The sequence below is a fragment of the Hemiscyllium ocellatum genome, chromosome 33, assembly GCF_020745735.1.
Source record: "Hemiscyllium ocellatum isolate sHemOce1 chromosome 33, sHemOce1.pat.X.cur, whole genome shotgun sequence".
NCBI classification, from domain to species: Eukaryota; Metazoa; Chordata; class Chondrichthyes; order Orectolobiformes; family Hemiscylliidae; genus Hemiscyllium; species Hemiscyllium ocellatum.
The window spans coordinates 23,582,561-23,607,903 of record NC_083433.1 but is presented as its reverse complement, the minus strand read 5'-3'; the positions used below and the strand labels follow the sequence as shown (position 1 = coordinate 23,607,903).

Below are 25,343 nucleotides of genomic sequence, written 5' to 3'. Positions count from 1 at the left end.
TCAGGAATTCCTGATGAAGGGCTTATGCTCGAAACGTCGAATTCTCTATTCCTGAGATGCTGCCTGGCCTGCTGTGCTTTGACCAGCAACACATTTGCAGCTGTGATCTCCAGCATCTGCAGACCTCATTTTTTACTCTAACTCAGGCTGCTTCATTTTCAAATGAATTTTAGCCATTTCCAAAGAATCTAATAGCCTTTCCAGCAAATTTAAATGCCAAGCTGTGGCTGTAATTATCACTCCTTTTCTCACAGATGAAGTCAACTCCACTTTCAGCTTGTCTGCCAATTCCACCAGCTTTGCTTTTGTAAAGCCCCCAAAGTCATTTCTTCCACCCCTAGAAAACTCTGAGTGACTGAAAGAGCCATTACTACACCAAACACTGTTTAAACCAACCGAATTCAACACCTGACAGAAAAAGACACTAACACCTACCACTCACTACCTTTAAGTCCAGCAACCCTAAACCCAAACTGGAATGACAGAATCAATCCCAACAAGAGCCCCAATCTGTTTATGGATCAGGCTAGACCTACCCTGAAATATTTTAAGGTAACCTAGATCCTATTTTTTTTATTTTAATGGCAGATGTGGAGTGAGTATTCCAGGTGTGATGCAACTGGTAAAACTATTTGGCTTGAAGTGAAACAGAATTTATTTAAACACTACAGTTGAAACACCAACAAAGGAAAACAGAATTTAGAATAACTTAACTATTTGAAAACCCAACCGACTCCTTATAGCAACTTAACTAAGGAGCTGTTCCAATTCCTGCAACATCCCATAAACATCCCTTAGCTAAAGGCAAATTCAAACACAGGTTCTTACAGGCAGGAGAGATTTCAGGGAGAAAAATCAGGCAGGGATCATCTGCTGAAGCATGGAACCTTTTCTCCACTGCAGTTTCTAACAGTCTGCTACCAGCAGTTCCTCTGCTACAACTAAACCAAATTACAAGAAACCTGAACTAGGATAACTGGCCACTCCCCTGCCATTGTTAAAATAGGCTCTTTCTGAGACATTTTGGAGCCTCTATCTTTATGACCTCTTTTAAAAAAAACCCAAGGACAAAGTAATCTTGTTAAAGTGACAGCATCGTCACAAGATTAATTTACAGTGAGTATGCCAGAAAACAGTCATTGTGTTATAATTTACCTTTATGTTTCCAAATGTATTCCAGACTCCCCCCTCCTCTTCCCCCAAGGACATGCAGATCCTGGGCCCGCTGCATCATCAAACCCTAACTACAACACCTGGAGGAAGAACATCTTCCCCTGGGACCATCCAACCACATGGGATGAATGTGGACTTCACCAGGTTCCTCATTTTCCCTCTCCCACCTTATCCCCATTCCAACCTTCCAACTCTGCACTGCCCTCTTGAATGGCCCATCTTCCTTCCCACCTAACTGCTCCACCCTCCTCTCTGACCTATCATTTTAACCCCCCCCATCTTCATCTACTTATCACATTCCCAACTACCTTCCCCCATCCACATCCCATTTATCCCTCAGTCCCCTTGGCCCACAAGCCTCATTCCTGACGAAGGGCTTATGTCTGAAACGTTGACTCTCCTGCTCCTCAGATCCTGTCTGATCAGCTGTGCTTTTCCAATACCACAATCTTCTTCATTGTTTTGGAGTTCTTTTGAGAAGCCAGTGCCTGGTATTTTTCAGCTATGGAGCTACACAAGGCTAGAGGACCTCAACATTGCTTTTGCTTGCCTGAGCCATAGGTGCTGAAATTCCCCCATTAACCTCTCTGCCAGTTTCTCGTCCTGGAAGAGGCACCTTTAAACCTTTTTTGAGCAAACCTTTCTCCACTCATGATTTGGAGATGCTGGTGTTGGACTGGGGTGTACAAAGTTAAAATCACACAACACCAGGTTATAGTCCAACTATAACCTGGTGTGTGTGATTTTTAACTTTCTCCACCCAATGTAACATCTCTTTATGTACTCAGTGTGATATGTTGGTCTATAACACTCCTGTAAAGTTCCTGAGAGATTATTCGTATACTCAAGGTGCTACAAGTTGCTGTTGTAGGGGGTCGTAGGTCATGTGATTGGGTCACACCCCCGCTAGATGTAATTTCCCCCTACCCTTACCAATGTCACAGGCCCCGCCCTTCACCTTACATCACTGGCTCCACCCTTCATTTTACCGCTTTTACCCCGCCCCCGCACACTGGAGGGACCTGCCCACACTACAGGCCCCGCCTATTCTATGACGCAAACGCTGATGACGTTGCCGTCCCGCCCACCTCCGTGGTGTAATGTCCACGCCCACCCCGGTGGCGTATAATTGACAAAGACCCCGCCCCTCCCGGTAGCGTTACGTCGCTGACCCTGCCCCTCCCCCCCGCCGTGGTGACGTACCGTCGCCATGTTCTGTACCGGGCTGGTCGCTGTGGTACGATGTCCCGCTTGGAGTCGGGGTATTACCCGCGCTCGGAGCGCCCTGGCCCAGCTCTACACGGTAATGGAGGCCGAGCTGGAGGGCATCCGGGGGGCTGGCACCTGGAAAAGCGAGCGGGTCATCACCTCCAAGCAGGGAGCACACATCAGAGTGGAGGGTAGCTCTGGAGGTAGGATCTTAGATTGTGTTCGGGGGGGGGATCGCCCCGCACTGAGGGACCGAGTGGCCTTGTTGATATCCCACATCAGACTACAGTTACTGCAGCAATGGAGACAGCAGCCCCTGTTAGGGACTAACACATGGAGAATTCCTGAGCTTCATCATATTTTTAGCTGAAAAAGTCTGTGTCTTTGCCCATGTGCTCCCCATTGCCACGTTCTGGGGCTGGGGTTTGGATCCTTCTCCTCACGGTGTGGGGTCTGCACTTTCTGAAATCCTTGGGTGTTCTTCTTTATTAATTTTTTTTTGGGAGAGTTATCTCTTCTGCCAGACTCCGGCAGGAGTCATTTGGTGAAAATCCTGCATTATCTCCGCAGTTGACATTATTTTATTTATAATCTTGATATTGTCAGGAGTAGCTGTCACATTCATTTCGCAATTAAACAAAAAGGTGAACTGATCTCAGCTGCAAATGTGTTGCTGGTCAAAGCACAGCAGGCCAGGCAGCATCTCAGGAATAGAGAATTTGACGTTTCGAGCATAAGCCCTTCATCAGGAATAAGAGAGAGAGCCAAGCAGGCTAAGATAAAAGGTAGGGAGGAGGGACTAGGGGGAGGGGCGATGGAGGTGGGATAGGTGGAAGGAGGTCAAGGTGAGGGTGATAGGCTGGAGTGGGGTGGGGGCGGAGAGGTCAGGAAGAGGATTGCAGGTTAGGAGGGTGGTGCTGAGTTGAGGGAACAGACTGAGACAAGGTGGGGGGGGAGGGGAAATGAGGAAACTGGAGAAATCTGAGTTCATACCTTGTGGTTGGAGGTTCCCAGGTGGAAGATGAGGCGCTCCTCCTCCAGCCGTCGTGTTGTTGTGTTCTGCCGGTGGAGGAGTCCAAGGACCTGCATGTCCTCGGTGGAGTGGGAGGGAGAGTTAAAGTGTTGAGCCACGGGGTGATTGGGTTGGTTGGTTCGGGCGGCCCGGAGGTGTTCTCTGAAGCGTTCCGCAAGTAAGCGGCCTGTCTCACCAATATAGAGGAGGCCACATCGGGTGCAGCGGATGCAATAGATGATGTGTGTGGAGGTACAGTGAACTTGTGGCGGATATGGAAGGATCCCTTGGGGCCTTGGAGGGAAGTGAGTGTGGAGGTGTGAGTTCACTCCATGCCTGAGTCACCTAAAGAACAATCCCTCCATGTTTGTCCCCTCCCTATCTCTGTGACCTCTAATGGTAATGAAGTTACTTCACCCTGAATGTGGTGATCCTCTGGAATTCTCTGCCACACAAAGTGGTTGAGGCCAAAACATTGAATTCAAAGTTTGTGAGAAGATTTGTAGCTCGGGTGCTCGTTGTTGTGGTTCTGTTTGCCGAGCTGGGAATTTGTATTGCAGACGTTTCGTCCCCTATCTAGGTGACATCCTCAGTGCTTGGGAACCTCCTGTGTAGCGCTTCAATGATGTTTCCTCTGGCATTTATAGTGATGTAGACAGGGGACGGAACGTCTGCAATACAAATTCCCAGCTCAGCAAACAGAACCACAACAAAACATTGAATGTTTTTAAGAACAAACTAGGTATAGTTCTTGGGTCTAAAGAGATCATAGAGTATGGAGAGATGGTGACCACAAAATTGGAGGATCTGCCATGATTGTATTGAATGCTGGGCAGGCTTGAAGGGCCACATGGCCTACTTATTTTTTGTGCTTCTATGTAGCGTTCTTGTTGCAGGAATAATATATTGGTGAGCAGTCCAATGCCACATAACCCCTGTTTTAAAACTTTTGATGATGTGCTATCATCAATAGTCCAAATATGCTAGTTATGTAGATCTCCTGCCATAATAGAACCTTTAACATTGCAAAACATTTCAAACCTTTTCATAGGAGACAGAAGTGATGATGTGGAACTATTACGGCAAATGATCAAATGCTTGGTGTCTGGGAACAGAGATATGAATATTTGTGGAGGGAATTCCAGAGTTTAAGACACAGGCTGTCTTAGTCTCGCTTTCATACCACCCCCTTACTTTGACTTCCTTGTTAATCAAGAATCTATCTAACTCAACTGTAAGGATATTTAATAATCCTGTGTTCACTTTCTGGGAAGAGAATTCCACACTCCCATTAGGAACTCAAGAGATCTGAGACTTATCAGGTTTGCGATTACAGTGAAATGGAGGGAAAAGGCAGTAGAGAGATTTGTATGTGATTTTCTGTTGGATATGGCTGCACAATTTTGGACGGGCTCAAAGGTAGAGCATGGAAAGCTGACCAGGAGAGAATTGGATAATTGAGTCTGGGGGGGAGTAACAAAAGCCCAGTTCTGACTTTCAGCAGCAGGTTCTGTGAGGGAGTGTGAGGTTAGAGTCCGATGTAACTGAAGAACGATGAGATAGTATGTGCAGCATACACTGTAAACGTTTGACTGAATAGCTTGCCTAAGGATGAGGAATTTCTTCATTTGAAGGTGGTGAACCTGTGGAATTTTCTACCAACTAAGGCTGTTGGGACACTAATATATTTCAAAAGGTATAAGATTTCTAGATGTCGCGGGATAGAGTGGGAGTATGGTGTGGAGATAGAGGATCGGCCATGGTAGTGCTGAATGGCAGAGCAATTCGATGGACCAAATGGTCTACTGCTCTGCCCTCAACTTCTATGTTTACCAATCATTTTAACTCATGGTCTATCAGCAAAAGCCAGGAGAATTGCTTCTACCTCCTTTATACAGCTTCTGCTTAGATCCACTGACGTAATTCCCTTCAATCACTCCTGTGGGAAAGGGTTCCATGTTCTCACCACCAGTGTTCCCTTTACGTAGACTTTGGAGGTCTGCACAGCAGCTGGACAAATCAGAGGGAAAGTAGTCTGAAAGTTAGGAATTTTCCTCTAAGTTCCCTAATTTAAATTATTTTAAATGGGTGCCCCCTTAGGTTTAAACTGAGATTAGATTCTCTACAGTGTGGAAACAGGCCCTTCGACCCAACATGTCCACACCTACCCTCTGAAGAGTAGCCCATCCTGACCCATTCCCCTACCCTATATTTACCCCTGACAAGTGCACCTAACACTATGGGCAGTTTAGCACGGCCAATCCACCCTAACCTGCACATCTTTGGATTGTGAGAGGAAACCAGAGCACCGCAGGAAACCCACGCAGATACTGGGAGAATGTGCAAACTCCACACAGACAGTTGTCCAAGGTGGGAATCAAACCTGGGTCCCTGGCGCTGTGAGGCAGCAGTGCTAACCACTGAGCCACCGTGCCACCTAACGTTTTTTGAGGAAACATTTTTTCCTGAAAAGGAAATGGATGTAGCATCTTTAAATATTTTCAATGTCAAGTTAGATTCTTGATGACAAAACAGATGAAAGATTACCAGGAATATGCAAGAATGTAAAGTTGAGGTTAAAATCAAGTCAGTCATAATCTTATTGAATGGGGGATCAGGCTTGAGGGTTGAGTAGCCTATTCTTGTTCCTTGTTCATATGTTCAAATTCTTGTTGACTGTTGTACACATGGGTTCTAATCTTTCTCTCCCCCACTAGTGGAAGCACATCCTTTGTGTACTTTTGTTCAAATATTTACAAATTGTGAAAGGCCTTTATTAACTAATTGATATACAGTGGTCTATATGTTACTGCATTGAGTTGTGGCACATATTCAGCAGCTAACTGATATGGTATTTGACAATTTGAGATTTTCTGATTGCCTGCACTGGATTCACACTTGCTGTATGGAATGGCCAGCTGGCAGACTGAATATCTGACTGTGAACTCGAGAGTCAGGCTGGTTGTCTGGTTGCTCAGATAAACAGCCAGTGTGTACACTGACCATAACTCTCCTTTCTCTTAGTTTAACTGCCGACTGAAAGACATCTAACTGGTTCAGCTGTTGCATCAGCCATTTTCCATACCACAATCCTCCTAATAAAGGTCCTCTCTCTCTCTCAGGAAATATGGTAAAGGGCTAAGCTCCACACGAACTGTGTCAGAAGCACAAACTGTTTCACAGCTCTGAAGAAGACTGTTCTGCCCATTGTGTCTTTGCAACATTAGTCTGGGTAACTCGACAAATCTGTCTCTCCAGATGCCTTTTCCAATTTCCTTTTGAATTTTACAGCTGGATTTGTCCCATCACACACTTGGGCAGTGCATTCCAAATCTTGACCTCTTGCTGCAAAATAAGATTTTCGAAGGCACTTTTGCTTCCTTTTCCGATCACATTAATCGATTCCTTCTGGTTCCCATTCCTCCAGGTTTTTCCCCTGTCCACCTTATAATGATCCTTCATGATTTTGAATCCCTGTATCAAATCTCTTGACTTTCTCTTTCCAAAGACGAAATACCTCATCTACTCCAATCAATTCAACTGAAGTTTCTTGTCCCTGGAACTATTCTCATAAATTGTTTCTGTATTCTCCCTAAGCCTTCACCTTCATTCTGAAGTGTAATATTCTGAATTGGACACAATACTCCAATTGTAGCTGAAACCAGTGTTTTATTGAAGTTCTTCATATTTTTTTTGCCTCGATACACGGTCTCTTGTTACATCATGTGAGATCCTGAATATTTCTTGAACTAATCTTGAAGCCTAACCTGCTATTGGGATGAGACCCTGAGCTGAGAGAAACCTGAATAGAATTGGTCATGTTTACACATCAAGTGACACTGATTCAAAGTATTCAGCAATCTCAGATACTTTACGATGATCAGTGCTGTTATGTTCATGTGGAGCCCTAGCCTGCACACTGATGGTTCAGTACTGAGTCTCCCTTCATGTTGCTCATTGTCTGAATGACCAGTTTACAATAGTTTATTCCTGTCATTTCTCATGGTCAAAACCGTTTTGCTGAGACATTTGGGTTCATGAAATCCTCAGCTGTATTAGTTCCTGAAGGTGCTGTTGTTCCAACCCTGTCCCACAGGTGGCAACGTTGTGGTGCCCCGTGAAAGTGACCAAACTTGTACAAAGTCGATATTGTCAGCAAATGTTTTAACTGTATTGGGCATCACAGCTTTAGCCTCCCTGTCCAAACAGGGCGATCAGAAAAATTAATCCTGCTTCTTGATCCATTTTCCATTCCTAATACTGATTCCAACTGTAATAAATATGGAGTGCTCTGAAAATACCCAGGTGTCGCAGATTCTGTGGACACTAGTTCCAACTGTATTCTGTAAACCGTATGTAGGGTGGGGCTGCTTCAGACTCACTGAGCTGAGGGTAGGGATGCCTTGGGACTCACTTATTCACCAATGACATTCCTAATCCCAGACCCTTACCAAGTACAACAGTGGTTGCACTGTCATGAGAACAACATTTTCCAGTCCCCCTCAGTCAGGGGGTTTCATTTCAGTGTGCACTTCGTGCTGCAGTATTTACTTTCTTTGCTCACTTTTGGAGGCTTGTTTAGTTTGATCATAGCAATGTTTTAGTTGCTTTTTTTCTTCACTGTCTTAGATTAATATTTTGTAATTGCCTAAAGATCTGCTGTGGCCCAGGATGTTGTAAAATTCAGATATCGCAGCCTGCAGAACACCAGCCAGATGGGAACCGTTAGTAACAATGGTGATCGGCTGGGTGGGAGGTTTTGGGACTAGTCAGTAACTTCAGTTAGTGGCCTGCTTGTGTTGTCAGTAAAGCTTCCAGTATTTGCCTGATACTACTACTCATTGAGATGGCAGGGCATCTCTCTCTCGTCCCTTTGCATTATGCTTTGTTTTGAATTATTCCAATGTGATTGCTGTTAGCTGGGTAATTGAATATCCAGGGAACAATTTACTGGTGTCCATTCTCTTTCATATACTTTCTCTCCCTCCCTGTTCTCCATTCAGCCATTGTGAATTTCTGCGCAAACAACTACCTGGGCCTCTCGAGTGACCCCGCAGTGATACAGTCAGGAATCGACGCTCTGAATCTATATGGAGCAGGACTCAGCTCTGTCCGTTTCATTTGCGGCACCCAGGTCAGTTCACCAGGGTTTCTTAGACCAGACAAAGTTGTTGAACCCAACTGCTTTCTTCTATTTTCACAATTGGCCTAATGCAGCTTCCTCTTTCCGTTTATCCCTGAACACTGAGCAGAGAAGTGGGAACCGACTGCTTACTGAGGGTGAGAATTTCAAACATTTAAAAACCCTCTGAGAGAAGGAAATCCTCTTCATCTCCATCTTAATTCAGAGACCCCTCATCTTAGAACTGTGCCCCACAATTTCTGGATTCCCCAGTGAAAGGAAGCGTTCTCCCAGCATGCACCCATGTTTTAATAAAATCACCTCTCTCTCCTCTTAACTCAAATTTGCTTAACAGTTGAGTGAACCTTTCGGAACTGCTCCCAATGCAAAGTCACGAGCTGCATTTTCTCGTTTCATCAAACCACCTCGTTCTACAAGTCCCCTGTTCTCATCCTGCCATTTTCTGACAAACGTCCCAAATTCTTTCATTGCTACTGGAAGCACTAATTGATGATGACTTTTGAAACACAACAGAACTCAGCAACAATCCTCCCATGAATGGAAGGGTTCCCTGTTTACTGATTGGGAAAGTATCTTGTGATTTCCTGGCAGGATTAGTTTGATTGGTGTGAGCAGTATTGCTGATCTAACCTCAATCTTTTCTTCTTTTTTCCCTAGAATCTGCACAAGGACCTAGAGGCCAAGATTGCAAAATTCCACCAGAGAGAGGATGCCATCCTCTATGCGAGCTGTTTTGATGCCAATGCTGGGATTTTTGAGGTGGATTATACAAGAACCTCAGGCCTTTATCCATAAACTTGGTGGTGTAGAATAACTCCCAGAGGAATTTCTATGGTTCCACAGCCCAGAACTGTCAAGAGCTTGATAGGAGGGGTGAGATTGGTGGTCACTACATGAGACAGATTATTGATTCATATCAACACTGGATTTTCATTCAGATGTGGAATTTGCAAGGACACCATTTTGAGCTAGAATGAGGAAAATCTGTTAGGTCTAGGATCATAGGAAATAGGAACAGGAGTAGGCCATTTGGCTCCTCAGGGCTACTATGTTATTCAACTAGATCATGGCTGGTATTTTACCTCCATGCAACTTTCCTGCACTATCCTGTACCCCTTGGGCATCTTTAAATGTCTAGAAATTTATGGATCTCTGTTCTGAACGTACTCAACAGCTGCACAGTTAGCCAATCTATGTGTACAAAATATTATTGACCCATTTTCCTTTCATCTTGGCATCTTTGAAAGTAGCCATATGGTTATTCCAATGAACTGCATCAGGTAAATTTTAAGAGGTGAATTTTAAAAAAAATTAACCTATTTTTCTAATTAACCTGTTCAGAGATGTTATTACACACCTCTGGGCCTGGCACTCTGGGTCCAGGGATAGCGGCACTACCACTGTGCTGCAAGAGGGCCCAAAAAGCCTCCTGCTGCTGGTGTTCCCAGGCAGTCTCTCATCCAAGTACTAACCAGGCCTGAGTCTGCTTAGCTTCTGAGATCAGGCATTTTCAGACATGTATGGTCATAAGAGGTGATGCTGTCTTGCAGTGGTACAGCTTGTTCCCGAGAGATACTGTATCCTGCAATCTTACTGATGTCATCTGGCCCCTTACTGAGGCAAGTGTCAAGAAAGCATTGGCAGTCACAAATCTTATATCTGGAACAAAGATGTTTTATTTGAAATCTGATATTGCACAATAAACATTCACTGCTTAGTGACCCTTGATATTTCCCCATTTGGAGGAGCCATCTGGTGTTGGATATTCATCCAGAAGAAAGCAGCTTACTGCCACGCAGTTCTCGGCTTGATATTACTTGATAAGGAATATTTCCTGACATTCTTCATTCTCATTCAATACTAGAGGAATTGAAAAGTAACCAAAAGAGCATAAGACCTAGGAGCAGAAGGAGGTTTTTCAGCCCATAGAGTCTGCTCCGTAATTCAGTGAGATCACGGCTGATTTGATAATTCTCACCTCCACTTTCCTGCTTTGCCCCAACAACATTCCATTCCCTTACTGACTAAAAATCTAGCTCAGTCTTGAACATACTTGATAACCCACCTTAACAACCCTCTGTAAATAATTCCACAGATTCACAACCTCCTAAGAGAAGAAATTCCTCCTCATCTCTGTCTTAAAATATGCAACCCTTTATTTTGTGATGATATCCTCTGGTCCTAGACTCCCACAAGTGAAACAACCTCTCCACATCGACCCTGTATTTCCCTAAGAATTTTGTATGTCTCTTCAATAAGGTGGATTTTTTCAGCCCCTATCTATTCAATCTTTATCCATAAGACAGTCCCTCCAAACCTGATGTCAGCTGAGTAAAAACCCTCTTGGGATTTCAGGTGGGGCAGCAGGTGATTTGGAGTTCTTTGGAACTGAGCTGTGATCTCCAATGCACTGCCTGGCAGTGGATGGAAGCAGATTCACTTACAATTTGAACAGGGGTATTGGATTAACTGTTTTTAAAGGGATGTTGCACAGGTCCGTGGGAAAAATGTCACTTCATTTTTCAGGGGTCCTCGTGGTTCTCCCTAAACCAATGTTCATGTGCACACATGCTATCTGAACTTCCTTTAGTTCTGAACTCCTACAACATCACAACAGGTTGATTAACAACTTGGTGGGATAATGCAAACCAGGAACAAGAGTAGTGCACTCAGCCTTTCAAGCCTGCTCTGCCATTCACTAAGATCATGGCTGATCTGATTTTGATCTCAACTCTCGATTCCTACATATCCTTGATAATCTTTCATCCCCATGGTAATCAAGAATCTAAATACCTCTGCCTTAAAAATATTTGAGATCTCTGCAACCACTGCCTTATGTGGAAAGAAATTCCAAAACGAAACAACCCTCTGAAAGAAGAACGGTTTCCTTATCTCTGTCTTAACTAGGCAACTCCTTATTTTTAAACTGTGACCCCCTATTTCTTGATCCTCTCAAGAGAAAATGTAGTATAGCAGGGAGGCTCAGTGGTTAGCACTGCTGCCTCACAGTGCCAGGGATCTGGGTTCGATTCCAGCCTCGGGTGACTGCCTCTGTGAAGTTTGTACCATCTCCCCCTGTCTGCATAGGTTTCCTCTAGGTGCTCTGTTTTCCTCTCACTGTCCAAAGATGTGTAGGTTAGGTAAATTGGCCATACTAAATTGTCCATAGGGATATGCAGGTTTGGGAATTAACCTTGGGGAATGCTGGGTTACAGGGATAGGTTGGGGGTGTGAGTTTAGGTGGGATGCTGTTCAGAGGGTTAGTGTGGACCCGATGGACCAAGTGGCCTGCTTCCACACTGTAGAGATTCTATGATGCTCTCCACATCCAACAAGTCAAGTGCTTTCAGGATCTTGTATATTACAATTGCTGATGCCTTGTAAAACATAAACATTATCTCCCCATGCTTGCAATCACTTTCTCTTGCAATAAAACAAAACACTTTATTAGCTTTCCTGATAATTTGCTGTACCTGTGCATAATCTGAAAAGTAGTGTGTTTGTTTCTCCCCCAGTATAATCTCCTGTCATTGGTAAGACCCCTGCCCACCAAGGCTCAGTCAAGGATTTCATTCCCATTGACTGATCTCTACTGAGAATCAGCAGTCAGATTTGCACCCCCCGACTTTGTGGCATTGTATAATCGGGGCACTGAAACATCCTAAGCATGACATTCATATTCTTGTAGAATGAGTGGATTCCGCAGTTCCAGGCTGATTAATCTCTCATTCGGCTGTGGCTTTTCTCAGGTCCTGTTAACCCCTGAAGATGCCATTCTCTCAGATGAACTCAACCATGCATCGATCATCGATGGAGTCCGACTTTGCAAGGCCAACAAATACCGCTACAAACACCTGGACCTATCTGATCTGGAGGCCAAGTTGAAGGAAGCCCAGGTATATTTGACTGCACTTGTTTCAATGCCTTCACATCAGTTCATTATTATCACTATTAAAATGCTTGCCTAACCTGGGGCAGATGACACTTGGGCCCCTTCAATTTCTGTATCACTGAAATCATATTCCTTCGACCTTTCAAAGACAACCTGTAATCATGGACCTGGATTTTCCATTGGCCAGACACAGTAGTTAATCCAGCGCAGTGGTATGCCTGGGGATCCTGCAGAAACCCCATCAGAGCAATTGAAATTTAATTTTCACTGTGTATTCCTCTCAGTTTTTAACCCTCCAAAAGTGTCCATTTATATTGGAGATTTCGGATAGTTCTGATGAAATAAATTAATATAGTTGCTGAGGAAAAGGTTGAAATATTTAATACATAGAAACAGATCCTTCAGTTCAATTCGTCCATGCTGACCAGATATCCTAACCTAATCTAGTACCACTTGCCAGCACTTGGTCCATATCCCTCTAAACCCTTCTTATTCATATACCCATCCAGATGCCTTTTAACTGCTCTAATTGTAGCAGCCTCCACCACTTCCTCTGGCAGCTCAATCCATTTACACACCATCCTTTGCGTGAAAAAGTTGCTCCTTAGGTCCTTGTTATACCTCTTCCCTCTCACCGTGAACCTATGCCCTCGAGTTTTGGACTCCCCACCCCAGGTTAAAGACCTTGTCTGTCCATCCTATCTATGCCCCTAATGATTTTATAAACTTCTATATGGTCACCCCACAGCCTCTGACGCTCCAGGGAAAGCAACCCCAGCCTATTCAGCCTCTCCCTATAGCTCAAACTTTCCAAGCCTGGCAACATCTTTGTAAATCATCTCTGAACCCTTTCAATTTTAACAACATCCTTCCAATAGTTAGCCAGAACGTGTCAATTCTGTGTATTTTCTTCCAGAAACACCGAATGCGTTTAATTGTTACGGATGGCGTTTTCTCCATGGATGGTGATGTGGCACCACTGAAAGAGATTTGTGACCTTTCGGATAAATACAACGCCCTGGTCTTCATTGATGAATGTCATGCCACTGGGTTTTTAGGACCCAACGGACGGTAGGAAGCTATGGGCATGTGCACGGTGTCGGATTGAGAGGGTTTGAGCGAAAGAGAGATTTGTTGACTTGCTGTTAATGTATGGTTTAATTTCAGCCTGACTCCTTGATTTCCCCAACAATATGAAGTGTTATTTACCTTCCCCAATCCTGGCCCTTCCCTGTGCTATCGATAGCAAGAGTTAACAGAAGTTGCCAAAAGCCACATTTTGTTTCTGTTGCTGGCACAGTGTGACTGGGGGCAACTTTCATGGGTTACAGGAGTAGACGTTGATCTGAAATGAAGGCTCTGGATCATTGTCGGGACAGAGCAGAGGAACTCCATGTTGCACCAAATTTGACTGTCAAACAGGGAGTTCCTCTCATTGTCTGTAAAGGCTGTCCTGTCCTTGAGGAAGAACATTTCTGTAATTCTGACAAAGAGAGTTCCTTTCCCTTCCCTCCTCAGTGCTGTCCCAAATTTAAAACAGTGCAGATCAGGATTTGAAATATTTCAAAAATAAAAGTGACACGGTGGCTCAGTGGCTAGCAGTGCTGTCTCACAGCACCAGGGACCCGGATTCGTTTCCCATCTATTGCAGTTTGCACATTGTCCCTGTGTCTGCATGGATATCCTCTGGGTGCTCCGGTTTCCCCCCTCAATCCAAAGATGTGCAGGTCAGGTGAATTGGCCATGCTGAATTGCCCACAGTGTTAGGTGCATTAGTCAGGGGTAAATATAGGTTAGGGGAATGGGTCTGGGTGGGTTACTCTTCAGAGGGTCGGTGTGGACATGGTCGGCCGAAGGGCCTGTTTCCACACTGTAGGGAATCTAATCTAAAATTATAACTGTTAAATTGCAGTTCTGTTCTCATTCTCTCTCTCTTGGACAGGGGCACTGATGAGCTGCTGGGAGTAATGGACCGGGTTCATATTGTAAACTCCACCCTTGGAAAGGCACTGGGTGGAGCAGCAGGTGAGTGCGCACAAAGCCCTAGGGGTGGAGAGCTTGTATTGTAGAGCAGAGAAATCATGATAAAGCGGTGCAGGCTTCATTTTGGCTAACCACTGCAGCCCTGTACTCATCTTCCTTCAGTCACCTCTCTGCCACTGCTTAATGGTTTGAATTCTGGGTCCATTTTAGCCCTGACTACAAGTTAACTTCTGGTTAAGATTTTTTTTTGTATTCTTCTCTTTTCTTTTGTTTGTTTTTAAATGGGTGTAACATAGAACATAGAACATAGAAGGATACAGCGCAGTACAGGCCCTTCGGCCCTCGATGTTGCGCCGACCGAATCCTACCTAACCTATACTAGCCCAATAACTTCCAAATGCCTATCCAATGCCCGCTTAAATGACCATAAAGAAGGAGAGTTCACCACTGATACGGGCAGGGCATTCCATGAACTCACAACCCGCTGTGTGAAGAATCTACCCCTAACATCTGTCCTATACCTACCACCCCTTAATTTAAAGCTATGTCCCCTAGTAACACCTGACTCCATTAGCGGTAAAAGGTTCTTAGTATCTACCCTATCTAAACCCCTAATCATCTTATACACTTCTATCAGATCTCCCCTAAACCTTCTCTTCTCCAATGAGAACAGCCCCAAGTGCCTCAGCCTTTCCTCATAAGATTTTCCTACCATTCCAGGCAACATCCTGGTAAACCTCCTCTGCACTCGTTCTAAAGCTTCCACATCCTTCCTATAGTATGGCGACCAAAACTGCACACAATACTCCAGATGAGGCCTCACCAGAGTCTTATACAACTGCAACATGACCTCAGGACTCCGGAACTCAATTCCCCTGCCAATAAAGCCCAGTACACCATATGCCTTCCTCACAGCACTATTTACCTGGGTGGCAACTTTCAGAGATCTGTGTACATAGACACCAAGATCCCTCTGCTCATCCACACTACCAAGTAGCCTACCATTAGCCCAGTAATCCATCATCTTGTTATTCCTACCAAAGTGAACGACTTCGCACTTAGCTACATTGAATTCCATTTGCCACATTTCCGCCCAGCTCTGCAACTTATCTATATCCCGCTGTAACCTACCACTTCCTTCCTCACTATCCACAACTCCACCGACTTTTGTGTCATCCGCAAACTTGCTTACCCAGCTTTCAAGTCCTTCCTCTAGATCATTTATAAAGATAACAAAAAGCAATGGTCCCAAAACAGATCCTTGTGGTACACCGCTAGTAACTGCGCTCCAAGATGAACATAATCCATCAACTACTACCCTCTGTCTCCTTCCAGCCAGCCAATTCCTAATCCAAACCTCTAATGCATCCTCAATGCCATACCTCCGAAGTTTTAGCATTAGCCTACCATGGGGAACCTTATCGAACGCCTTACTAAAATCCATATACACAACATCTACTGCTTTACCCTCATCCACTTCCTTAGTCACCTTCTCAAAGAACTCAATAAGGTTTGTGAGGCACGACCTGCCCTTCACAAAACCATGCTGGCTATCCCTGATCACGTTATTCCTACCCAGATGTTCATAAATCTTATCCCTTACCATTCTCTCTAAGACTTTGCCCACCACTGAAGTCAGACTCACTGGCCTATAGTTACTAGGGCTATCCCTACTCCCTTTCTTGAACAATGGGACCACATTCGCTATCCTCCAGTCCTCTGGTACTATTCCCGTTGACAATGACGACATAAAAATCCAGGCCAATGGCTCTGCTATCTCCTCCCTAGCTTCCCATAGGATCCTGGGGTAAATGCCATCAGGCCCAGGAGACTTATCTATATTCATCCTTTCCAATATTCCCAAAACCTCTTCCCTGCATATTTCCAGGGCATCCATTCTAATTATTTGTGATTCCATATTCACATCAGCAACAGTGTCCTGTTCCTGAGTGAATACTGATGAAAAGTACTGATTTAATGTCTCTCCAATCTCCTCCGCCTCCACACACAACTTCCCACTACTATCCTTGACTGGACCGATACCTACCCTAGTCATCCTTTTATTCTTGACATACCTATAGAAAGCCTTTGGGTTTTCCCTAATCCTACCAGCTAAAGACTTTTCATGTCTCCTTCTCGCTTCTCTTAGCTCCCTCTTTAGCTCCTTCCTGGCTACCTTATAACTCTCAATCGCCCCTACTGAACCTTCACGCCTCATCTTTACATATGCCGCCTTCTTCCCTTTCACAAGGGACTCCAATTCCTTACTAAACCACGGCTGCCTCACAAGGCCATTTACACCATGCCTGACTGGTACATACCTATCGAGGACACGCAGTAGCTGCTCCTTGAACAATCCCCACATCTCATTAGTGTTCTTCTCTTGAAGCCTGTTTTTCCAATCCACACAACCTAAGTCATGCCTCACTGCATCATAATTTCCCTGCCCCCAGCTATAGCTCTTGCCCTGCGGCACACGATTATCCCTCTCCATCACTAAAGTAAAAGTCACTGAGTTGTGGTCACTGTCCCCGAAGTGCTCACCTACCTCCAAGTCTAACACCTGGCCTGGTTCATTACCTAGAACCAAATCCAATATAGCCGCCCCTCTTGTTGGCCTGTCGACATATTGTGTCAGGAAACCCTCCTGCACACATTGTACAAACACCGACCCATCTAATGAACTCGAGCTATAGCTCTCCCAGTCAATATCTGGGAAGTTAAAGTCCCCCATAACAACCACCCTGCTACCTTCACTCTTTTCCTGAATCATCCTCGCAATATTATCCTCTACTTCTCTAGGACTATTAGGAGGCCTGTAGAAAACACCTAACAGGGTGACCTCACCTTTCCTATTTCTAACCTCAGCCCAAACTACCTCAGATGGCAAGTCCTCTTCCATCGTCCATTCCACTGCTGTGATACTGTCTTTGACAAGTAATGCCACGCCTCTCCCTTTTTTACCCCCATGTCTGATCCTACTAAAACATTTGAACCCTGGAACGTGCAACAGCCATTCTTGTCCCTGTTCTACCCACGTCTCTGTAATGGCCACAACATCGAAGTCCCAGGTACCAACCCACGCTGCAAGTTCACCTACCTTATTCCTTATACTTCTGGCATTGAAGTATACACACTTCAATCCACCTTTCTGGTTACAGGCACCCTCCTTAGAGATCTCTGCATTATTCCTAACCTCCCTACACTCAAGGTCCTGTACCCTAAAGCTACAGTCCTGGTTCCCATGCCCCCGCGGAGTTAGTTTAAACCCTCCCAAAGAGCACTAGCAAACCTCCCCCCAAGGATACTGGTGCCCCTCAGGTTCAGGTGTAGCCCATCCTTTTTATAGAGGTCCCACCTTCCCCAGAAAGGACCCCAGTTGTCCAGAAACCGGAATCCCTCCCTCCTGCACCATCCCTGTAGCCACGCATTTAACTGCTCTTTCTCCCTATTCCTCGACACTCTATCACGTGGCACGGGTAACAAACCAGAGACTACAACTCTGTTTGTTCTAACTCTGCAATTGTTGCCCATCCTTAACTGTCCTTGAATTGATTGGCTTGCTCAACCATTTCAGAAAGCATTTAAGAGTCAGCTGTGACTTTTGCTGTGTCTCTGGACTAATCTGGGCCAAGCTTGGTAAGAACTATAGATTTCCTTGCCTGAAGGGCATTAGTGAGCCAGATATATTTTCATACTGGCGTTTAATGGCAGATACAAAGAACAAGGAAAATTTACAGCCCAGGAACAGTCCCTTCGGTCCTCCAGGCCTGAGCTGATCCAAATCTATTGTCTAAACCTGTCGCCCAGTTTCTGTATCCCTCTGCTCCCCACCTACTCATGCATCTGTCCAGACGCACCTTAAATTAATCTACTGGGCCTGCCTCTACCACCTCTGTTGGCAAGGCATTCCAGACACCCACCACACTCGGTGTAAAGTACTTGCTGCGAATATCCCCTTCAAACTTATCACCTCTCACCTTGAAAGCGTGGCCTCTCCTTATTGAAGATTTAGTAATTGAGTTTAAATCACCATGGTGGTATTTAAAGTCATCCTTGGAACATTAGCCTTTTGGTTAGTAACTCAGTGACATCAACTCACTCACCCCCACAACAACCACCATCAGCACCACCCTCGTTTCCCTCAGTGAATGGTGAATCTTTTGGCTTTGGCTTCTCTGTGCGTCACAGCTATTCTTCTTCACCAGGCTAATTAAGACTTTGGTGTTTGTGTGTGTGGTTGTGGTGGTTGTGGTGGTGGTTGTGGTGGTGGTTGTGGTGGTGGTGGTGGTGGTGGTGGTGGTGGTGGTTACGAGGGCAGCAGTAGGGTGCACGTCAGAATTGTATCCAATCAACCTGCCTCTTTTCCCCAGAACAGGGGACTAAATCATGTAATCTATTTGACTGCAACAGACCAGAACCCATCAGAATGTATCTAACCTAGCAGTTGGCAAATCAGTAGACTCATCTAGCTAGTCAATCTTGATACAAAGTGTTGTGTCGGCTAAAATCCAGCACTTCTGTGAACCCCTCAAATATTGCTTATGAAAATTGAGTTGTTATATTTGTCTAAAAAACCTTCACTCAGTTTTTCAATATTTCCAGAATATTTGCCAGCCTTCTCTAACCAGCACTGACCCTGCTGAGTCTGTGACTGTTTTTCAGTTACAGTCTGGTCTCTGCTTGAAGTTTCACACTCCTGAATGAAATACCTTTGTGCTGTTTCTGGATCTTTTTGTGATCATCACCTTTTTCTACGCTGAAATGGGTTGTCCACACCTCTTTGGAATTTCCTCCTCCATTGAGCATCTCTCCTCCTTCCACCCTTGCTTTTCATTTTATATTCGCATTCAACACTGCCAACCCAAGTACCAAATAACTATTGTCACACAGATATCTTCACTGCTTTCCTTGCTCTGCTTTTGCACAGAATGACTGCTCATCCTCAGTGATCTCACCCTCCATACTAGCTCTGCCCATTCTCCCTTCCTCTGAGTTCACTGGCTTTTTATCCTCTCTCTCTTCACAAACTCCTCAACCCATAGTTATACATTACCACTTGATCTTGCCGTTTCACCTGGCATTGCTGCTCTTGTTTGTCAAGTCTCTTCCGGACTGCAAATCGACTTCTTTAAACTCTTCTTCCCAGTGTCCTGTGCCCTTGCCTCCCTTAAGCACAAGGAGCTCAAAGACCACCCTGCTTTTCTTGATCTGCCTGTAGCCTTCAACATGCTACCATGCTCCTGCAACATCTTTCATTTGGCTACAGTTGCATTCAAAGAGTTCTATTCCCGCCTGTCTATTCAACAAATCCTAGAATGGCTTCACTTTCTCCTTATGCAACATGGGGTTTGGAGTCTCCCTGGGTTCCATCCTTAAATAGCTATCCTCTTAGATACGTCTGTACTATTCACTCCAAATGTTGCACTGAGTTCCATGTTCTATTTCACTTCATTTGAAGAAGTTTGTCTGAATTCCCTGTCAGATTTCTTGGTGACTATCTTAAAATAACAACTTCTTTTTAAGTTCTACCCACAAGAGGAAACATTCTTTTCGTAACCCCCCTGATCAAAGCGATATTTTAAACACCTCTATCAAATCACCCCAGCCCATTTTTTTTTAAAGATGAAAGGGACCCACCTTGGCAATCCTTCCCAAACAGCTATACCCACTATTCCTTGTGTTATCCTTGTAAAGCTACACTGCACTCTACTTCGAGATTTTTTTTTAATAATATAGTGACCAGAGCTGCCACAATTCTCTAAATTGCGTCTAACCAATTTTTAAAACCGGTTCAGTGAAGCATGCTGCCTTGTCAATTTTCTTCCTCTAGAAATAGAGCCGAGAATTTGGCTTACTCCTCTGGGGTAACTTATAAGAATTGATGTAGATGGTCTCCGAGGTTGCCATGTTCCTCTTCTCTACCCAGAACTCCCCATCCATTCTTCCTACCAGAATTTGCTGCCCTGCATTTACTTCTGTTGAATCACCAACTTAGACCCTCTCTCAAGTAACTGTCTGAGGAGGAGCCAGACTGTTCAGTCTTGCTGTCCTGTTTGACTCTGCAACAAACGTCAAACTGTCATGGGGACTGCCTAATTTCATCTCCATTAAATTTCCTGCCTCTGTTCATTTGCTGTTGAAGTATTCCTCCATTTCTTCTGGATCGCACAATTCCAACATACTTGTGGTTAGCCTCCCATTTAAAAGCTTCCATAAACTTTTCGGGTACTCCTGTCCTATTCCCCTGTCACCCCTGTGCTCAGTGACCACCTCTGGCTTCCACTCTGAATTTTTAAAATTCTGATTGTTGTTTTCAAATCCATCAGTTCCCTTCTCAGCGATCTCCACCAGCTTTCCAGGATCTGTCTGCTTTTCCAATCCAAGTCTCTTGAGCTTCTTCGATTTTAATTGCTGTCCATTAACAGTTCTGTTTCAGTTGAATTCCCATCTTAAACACCTCTGCCTCTGATCTTTGATTTGTGCCATATCTGATGATTTTACAAAGTTTGATAAAGTTCACAACTCCTTAGAAACTCAAGTAGTCAACATTCCACAAGATATAACCATACCGTTGGCAGCTCCTTCCAAACCTGCAACCTCCACCAGCTAGAAGGACAAGGGTAGTAGATGCATGGGAGTACCATCTGCAAGATCCCCTCCAAGTTATTCACCGTTCTGTCTTGGAACTCTCGTCATCGCTTTGGTGATGCTAGATCAAAATATTAGAACTCCCTCCTTGTAGGTAATCACACTGATGGACTGTAGCAGTTTAAGAAGTCAGTGTAATATCCAGTTTCCCAGGACATTAGGAATGGACAAGATATTGGCTTTATCAGTGATGCTCCAATCCTGTGAAAGAATATGGAACAATTATGTTGGGATTTTAAGTCTGTGCTTCTGCTGGTGGGAGATCAGGACCAGAAATAAAATCAGATAATCATTGATAATTCCAATAGAAAGTTCAAGAGAAACCTGTTACTTGAGATGCAGTGTAGTGCGAATGACACTGGACTAGTAATCCAGAATGCTAATGCTTTGAGTTCAAATAAAACACTGGTAGTGGATAGAATTTAAATTCAAGTAATTGAGCATTTTAATTAAGATATCTTTGGTGGAAAACTATTCTCAGTAATGGTAACCATGAACCAACCATCATTTTTTTTTGTAAAAGCCCATCTGGTTCATTAATGCCTTTAGGGAAGGAAATCTCTTTACCTGATTTGACTTGACTGTGATTCCAGACTTTCAGCAATGTGGTTGACTGAGAAAATGGCCCAGCAAAGCAATAATTTCAAAGTTAAGTGTGGATGGGCAACAATTGTTGGTCTTGCCAATGACACCCACATCCCATGAAAGAAAAAGAAAAATTCAGAATGTGGTTAGTGTGGTACTTGCTACTACACGCACCAGAGGCCTCAGATTCACGATTAATTGGCAAAAGTACCAGAAGAATGGCACAGTTCTTTTTTATTTGATCTGGAATGCAAAGTCTTGAAGGGTGGGTAGCATTTAAATAGGTTGGAATAAATGCTTTAAAACAAACACCAAGTATAGAAACCATCAAAAAGCTGAGATGTGAGTCTCATTGGATAGTTCTTTCAAAATTTCTAGCTCTGGCTTATTGGATCAAATGGCCACTGCATTTGCTATAATGTTCTCTCATGTTATAAAAAATTGAAACTTTCATGTCTTCTCTTCAAGGTGGATACACTGCAGGGCCAAAGGCTCTAGTTGACCTCCTGCGTCAGCGCTCCAGACCCTATCTCTTCTCCAACACCCTTCCCCCTCCTGTTGTTGGCTGTGCCTCTAAAGCCCTTGACCTCCTGATGGACAGCAACACGATTGCCCAGACCATGGCATCAAAAACTAAACGGTGAGTAATCAGTGAATTTCTTTGCCACACTGTGTTTAACAGAACTAACTTATTAAAGTGTCAAATTGTTGAAACAGATACAAGAACCAAGAACTAGGAGAAGGTCATAAAGCCCCTCAAATCTGATCCACAATTCAATCAGATCATGGCTTTTCTAGTTATAGCCTCAACTCCTTTTACTTGCCTGTCCCCTGTAACCCTCGACTCCGCTACAGTTCAATAGAATTGTCTAACTCAACCTTTAAGGAGAAAGTGAGGTCTGCAGATGCTGGAGATCAGAGCTGAAAATGTGTTGCTGGAAAAGCGCAGCAGCTCAGGCAGCATCCAAGGAACAGGAGATTCGACGTTTCGGGCATAAGTCTGAAGAAGAGCTTATGCCCGAAACGTCGAATCTCCTGTTCCTTGGATGCTGCCTGACCTGCGCTTTTCCAGCAACACATTTTCAGCTCTAACTCAACCTTTAGACCATAACATATAAGAATGGGAGTAAGCTGGTCATCCCTCGAACCTGCTCTGCCATTTAATAGGATCATGGCTGATCTGATGTGCCTCACACCTACCTTCCTATGTTTACTCCATGACTCTTGATTCTCTGAATGATCTCTAATCTATCTGTCTATCTCAGCCTTAAGCTGCTCCGTTGTCTCAGTGGCATAGAATTCCAGAGATGCTCAACCCCCTGAGAGAAGAAATTCCTTTTTTATGTCAGTCTTAAGTTTGCATTCCTTTATTCTCAGATTATGCCCTCCGGTCCTAGACTCACCCATGAGGAGAAACATCATCTCAGCATTCACCAGGCCAAGCCCTTTAAGGATCTTATGTTTCAGTGAAATTGAAATCTCTCAGTCTTCTAAACTGCAATGAGTAGAGTCTGATCAATCTGACCAATCTGGTCATCCTTTGCTCATAAGATAATCCCTCCATTGCAGGCATCATTCCAGGGACTGCCCCTCGTTAAATAATATCCTCCCTGAAATAAGGGAACCAAAACTGCTCACCATACTCCACATGTGGTCTCGCCAACCTCACCTTGTCCAGACCTCTGCAACCTTCCCTACTCTTACACTCCAACTCCCTTGAAATAAGGGCCAGCATTCCACCTCATGTGCTAGCTTTCTGTGTTTCATGCACAAGAAGCCCCAAGTCCCTTGTGTTGCATCTTTCTGCAGTTTTTCTCTGAAATGAACAACTTCACATTTTCCCCACATATATCCACTGGCCAATTTTGAATATAATTAATGATCGACAGACCTTTTGGGAAGAGGTTAAGGGGAGGTGGTGACATAGTAATAATGTTACTGGACTGGGAATCCAAAAGGCCATTTTTAATGTGTTGGAGGCGTGGGTTGTAATCCCAATATAGCAGATGGTGAATAAAAAGTTAACGCATATACTCCAGTAATAGCTGATCTCATGTAAAAGTTGACCCTCTACTTCTGGCTAAATAACCTGTAATTTTCCATATATCTCATGTAAAGTTCGACCCTAATTCTTCACAGATAACAGATCAATGTTTGAGTCAGTGTGCTGGCCATCACCTCCCACTCCAGCTTTTCAGTCTGCCGGTTGTTCTACTCCGCTCCTGGTCTTCCAGTCCACTGGTTGTTGTGTTCCACTCCAGGTTTTCAGAATTAGCTGTAATTCAGTTTTTTCCCTTCATTCGTTTAGTGATAAATTGGGCTTCAGCTAATGATACGGTAAGAATTTCAGCCCCTCAAAAGTAGTTTCCATATAATAGTCAACACCATAAATCTATCCTTGAAAAGTAGTCAAAAAATTTGACTTACTCAAGTAAATATGGTAGTTCAATGGCATGTAAATACTGTCGGTTGTCATAAAAACCAATCTGGTTCATGAATGTCTTTTTTTTAAGGAAGAAAAACTGCCATCCTTACCTTGTATGACCTACATGTTGATCTGGATCCACACCAATGTGATTGTCTCTTAACTGCTCTTAAATTCTGACCTAGCCAGTGACATCCACAACGCGTGAACAAATATTTTTTTAAAAATTCGAAATTCTTGGTCCACGAGAACAAGAAATGTCCTCCTCATCCCTTCTTAAATGAGAGAACCTTTTATTCTGAAACTGACCCCTAAATCTAAGTACCCTACAAACAGAAAATCCACTCAGCATGCACTCTTTCGAGCTTCCTCAATACCTTGTGTGTTTCATTGAGATTACCTCTATCTTCTCAACTCCAAAAACTCTAGGGCCTACCTGCTAAAATGTTTCTCATTCTTTCATCACGGGAACCAATCAACTGAATCTGAACTGCTTGCAATGTAAGCATACACTTCACAAATTTGGTCTCCTTATTTAGGGAGCAGTCTCAAGGTGTCAACAGTCTATACAATTGTAGCAACATTTCCTGTACCTGCATAATAATGAGTGGTGTTTCATATATGTGGACAAGCAGATCACTGTGTATCTCAGCAATGTGTAGTCTCGCTCCATTTAAACAAACTGAAATTTTGCTTTTCTGTTTTTCTTGCCAAAGTAGCCAGTCTCATATTTCTCATACTGTACTCACATCTGCTAATTGATTTCCCCCATTCACTCAATCTATGTGTTCCTCTGTATCCCCACAATTTTCTTTTCTAGCTATCTGTGTATCATCGGCAAATTTGGCTACAATATGCTTGGGCCCTAATTCAAATCATTCATATGGATTGTCAATAATTTGAGGTCCCAGAGCTAATTCCTTTACTATATCATTATGGCTTGTCACCCTTAAATTAACTTGGTTCTCAATACTGCATTCCATCAGTTAGCTAATCCTCTGTCCATGCTGATATTATCACTCCCAAAATCATGAGTTCTCACCATATGCAAAACCTTGTATTACCATCTCTTCAACTGCACAATGGAAATTCAAGTATTACTAAATCCACTGGATTCCCTTTTATCTGCCCTGTCTGTCTCATCCTCAAAATGTAAAATATTTTTTTCTCTTCTATAAAATCTTACTGAATCTACTTAATTGTATTTCAATTTTCTGAATGTCTTGCTATTGCATCCTGAAAATGATTTCCACAATTTTCCCAATGACCA

The 25,343-nt window shown here is 43.9% G+C and overlaps 1 protein-coding gene across 2 annotated transcripts in view; it reads left to right on the top strand.

Moving 5' to 3' along the window:
- The first annotated feature begins 2,351 nt into the window (after positions 1-2,351).
- The window catches only part of gcat (glycine C-acetyltransferase), a 37,059-nt gene continuing 14,067 nt past the window's right edge, over positions 2,352-25,343 (top strand). The window contains exons 1-7 of one of the 2 annotated variants that reach the window (XM_060849525.1): positions 2,352-2,476; positions 8,398-8,528; positions 9,195-9,296; positions 12,287-12,433; positions 13,346-13,500; positions 14,372-14,454; positions 22,117-22,288. In XM_060849525.1, the coding sequence (XP_060705508.1) occupies positions 2,416-2,476; positions 8,398-8,528; positions 9,195-9,296; positions 12,287-12,433; positions 13,346-13,500; positions 14,372-14,454; positions 22,117-22,288 (851 nt within the window). In that variant the 5' untranslated portion in view covers positions 2,352-2,415. Of the gene's footprint in view, positions 2,586-8,397; positions 8,529-9,194; positions 9,297-12,286; positions 12,434-13,345; positions 13,501-14,371; positions 14,455-22,116; positions 22,289-25,343 lie in introns of both variants that reach the window. The other variant, XM_060849524.1, reaches the window with a different exon arrangement.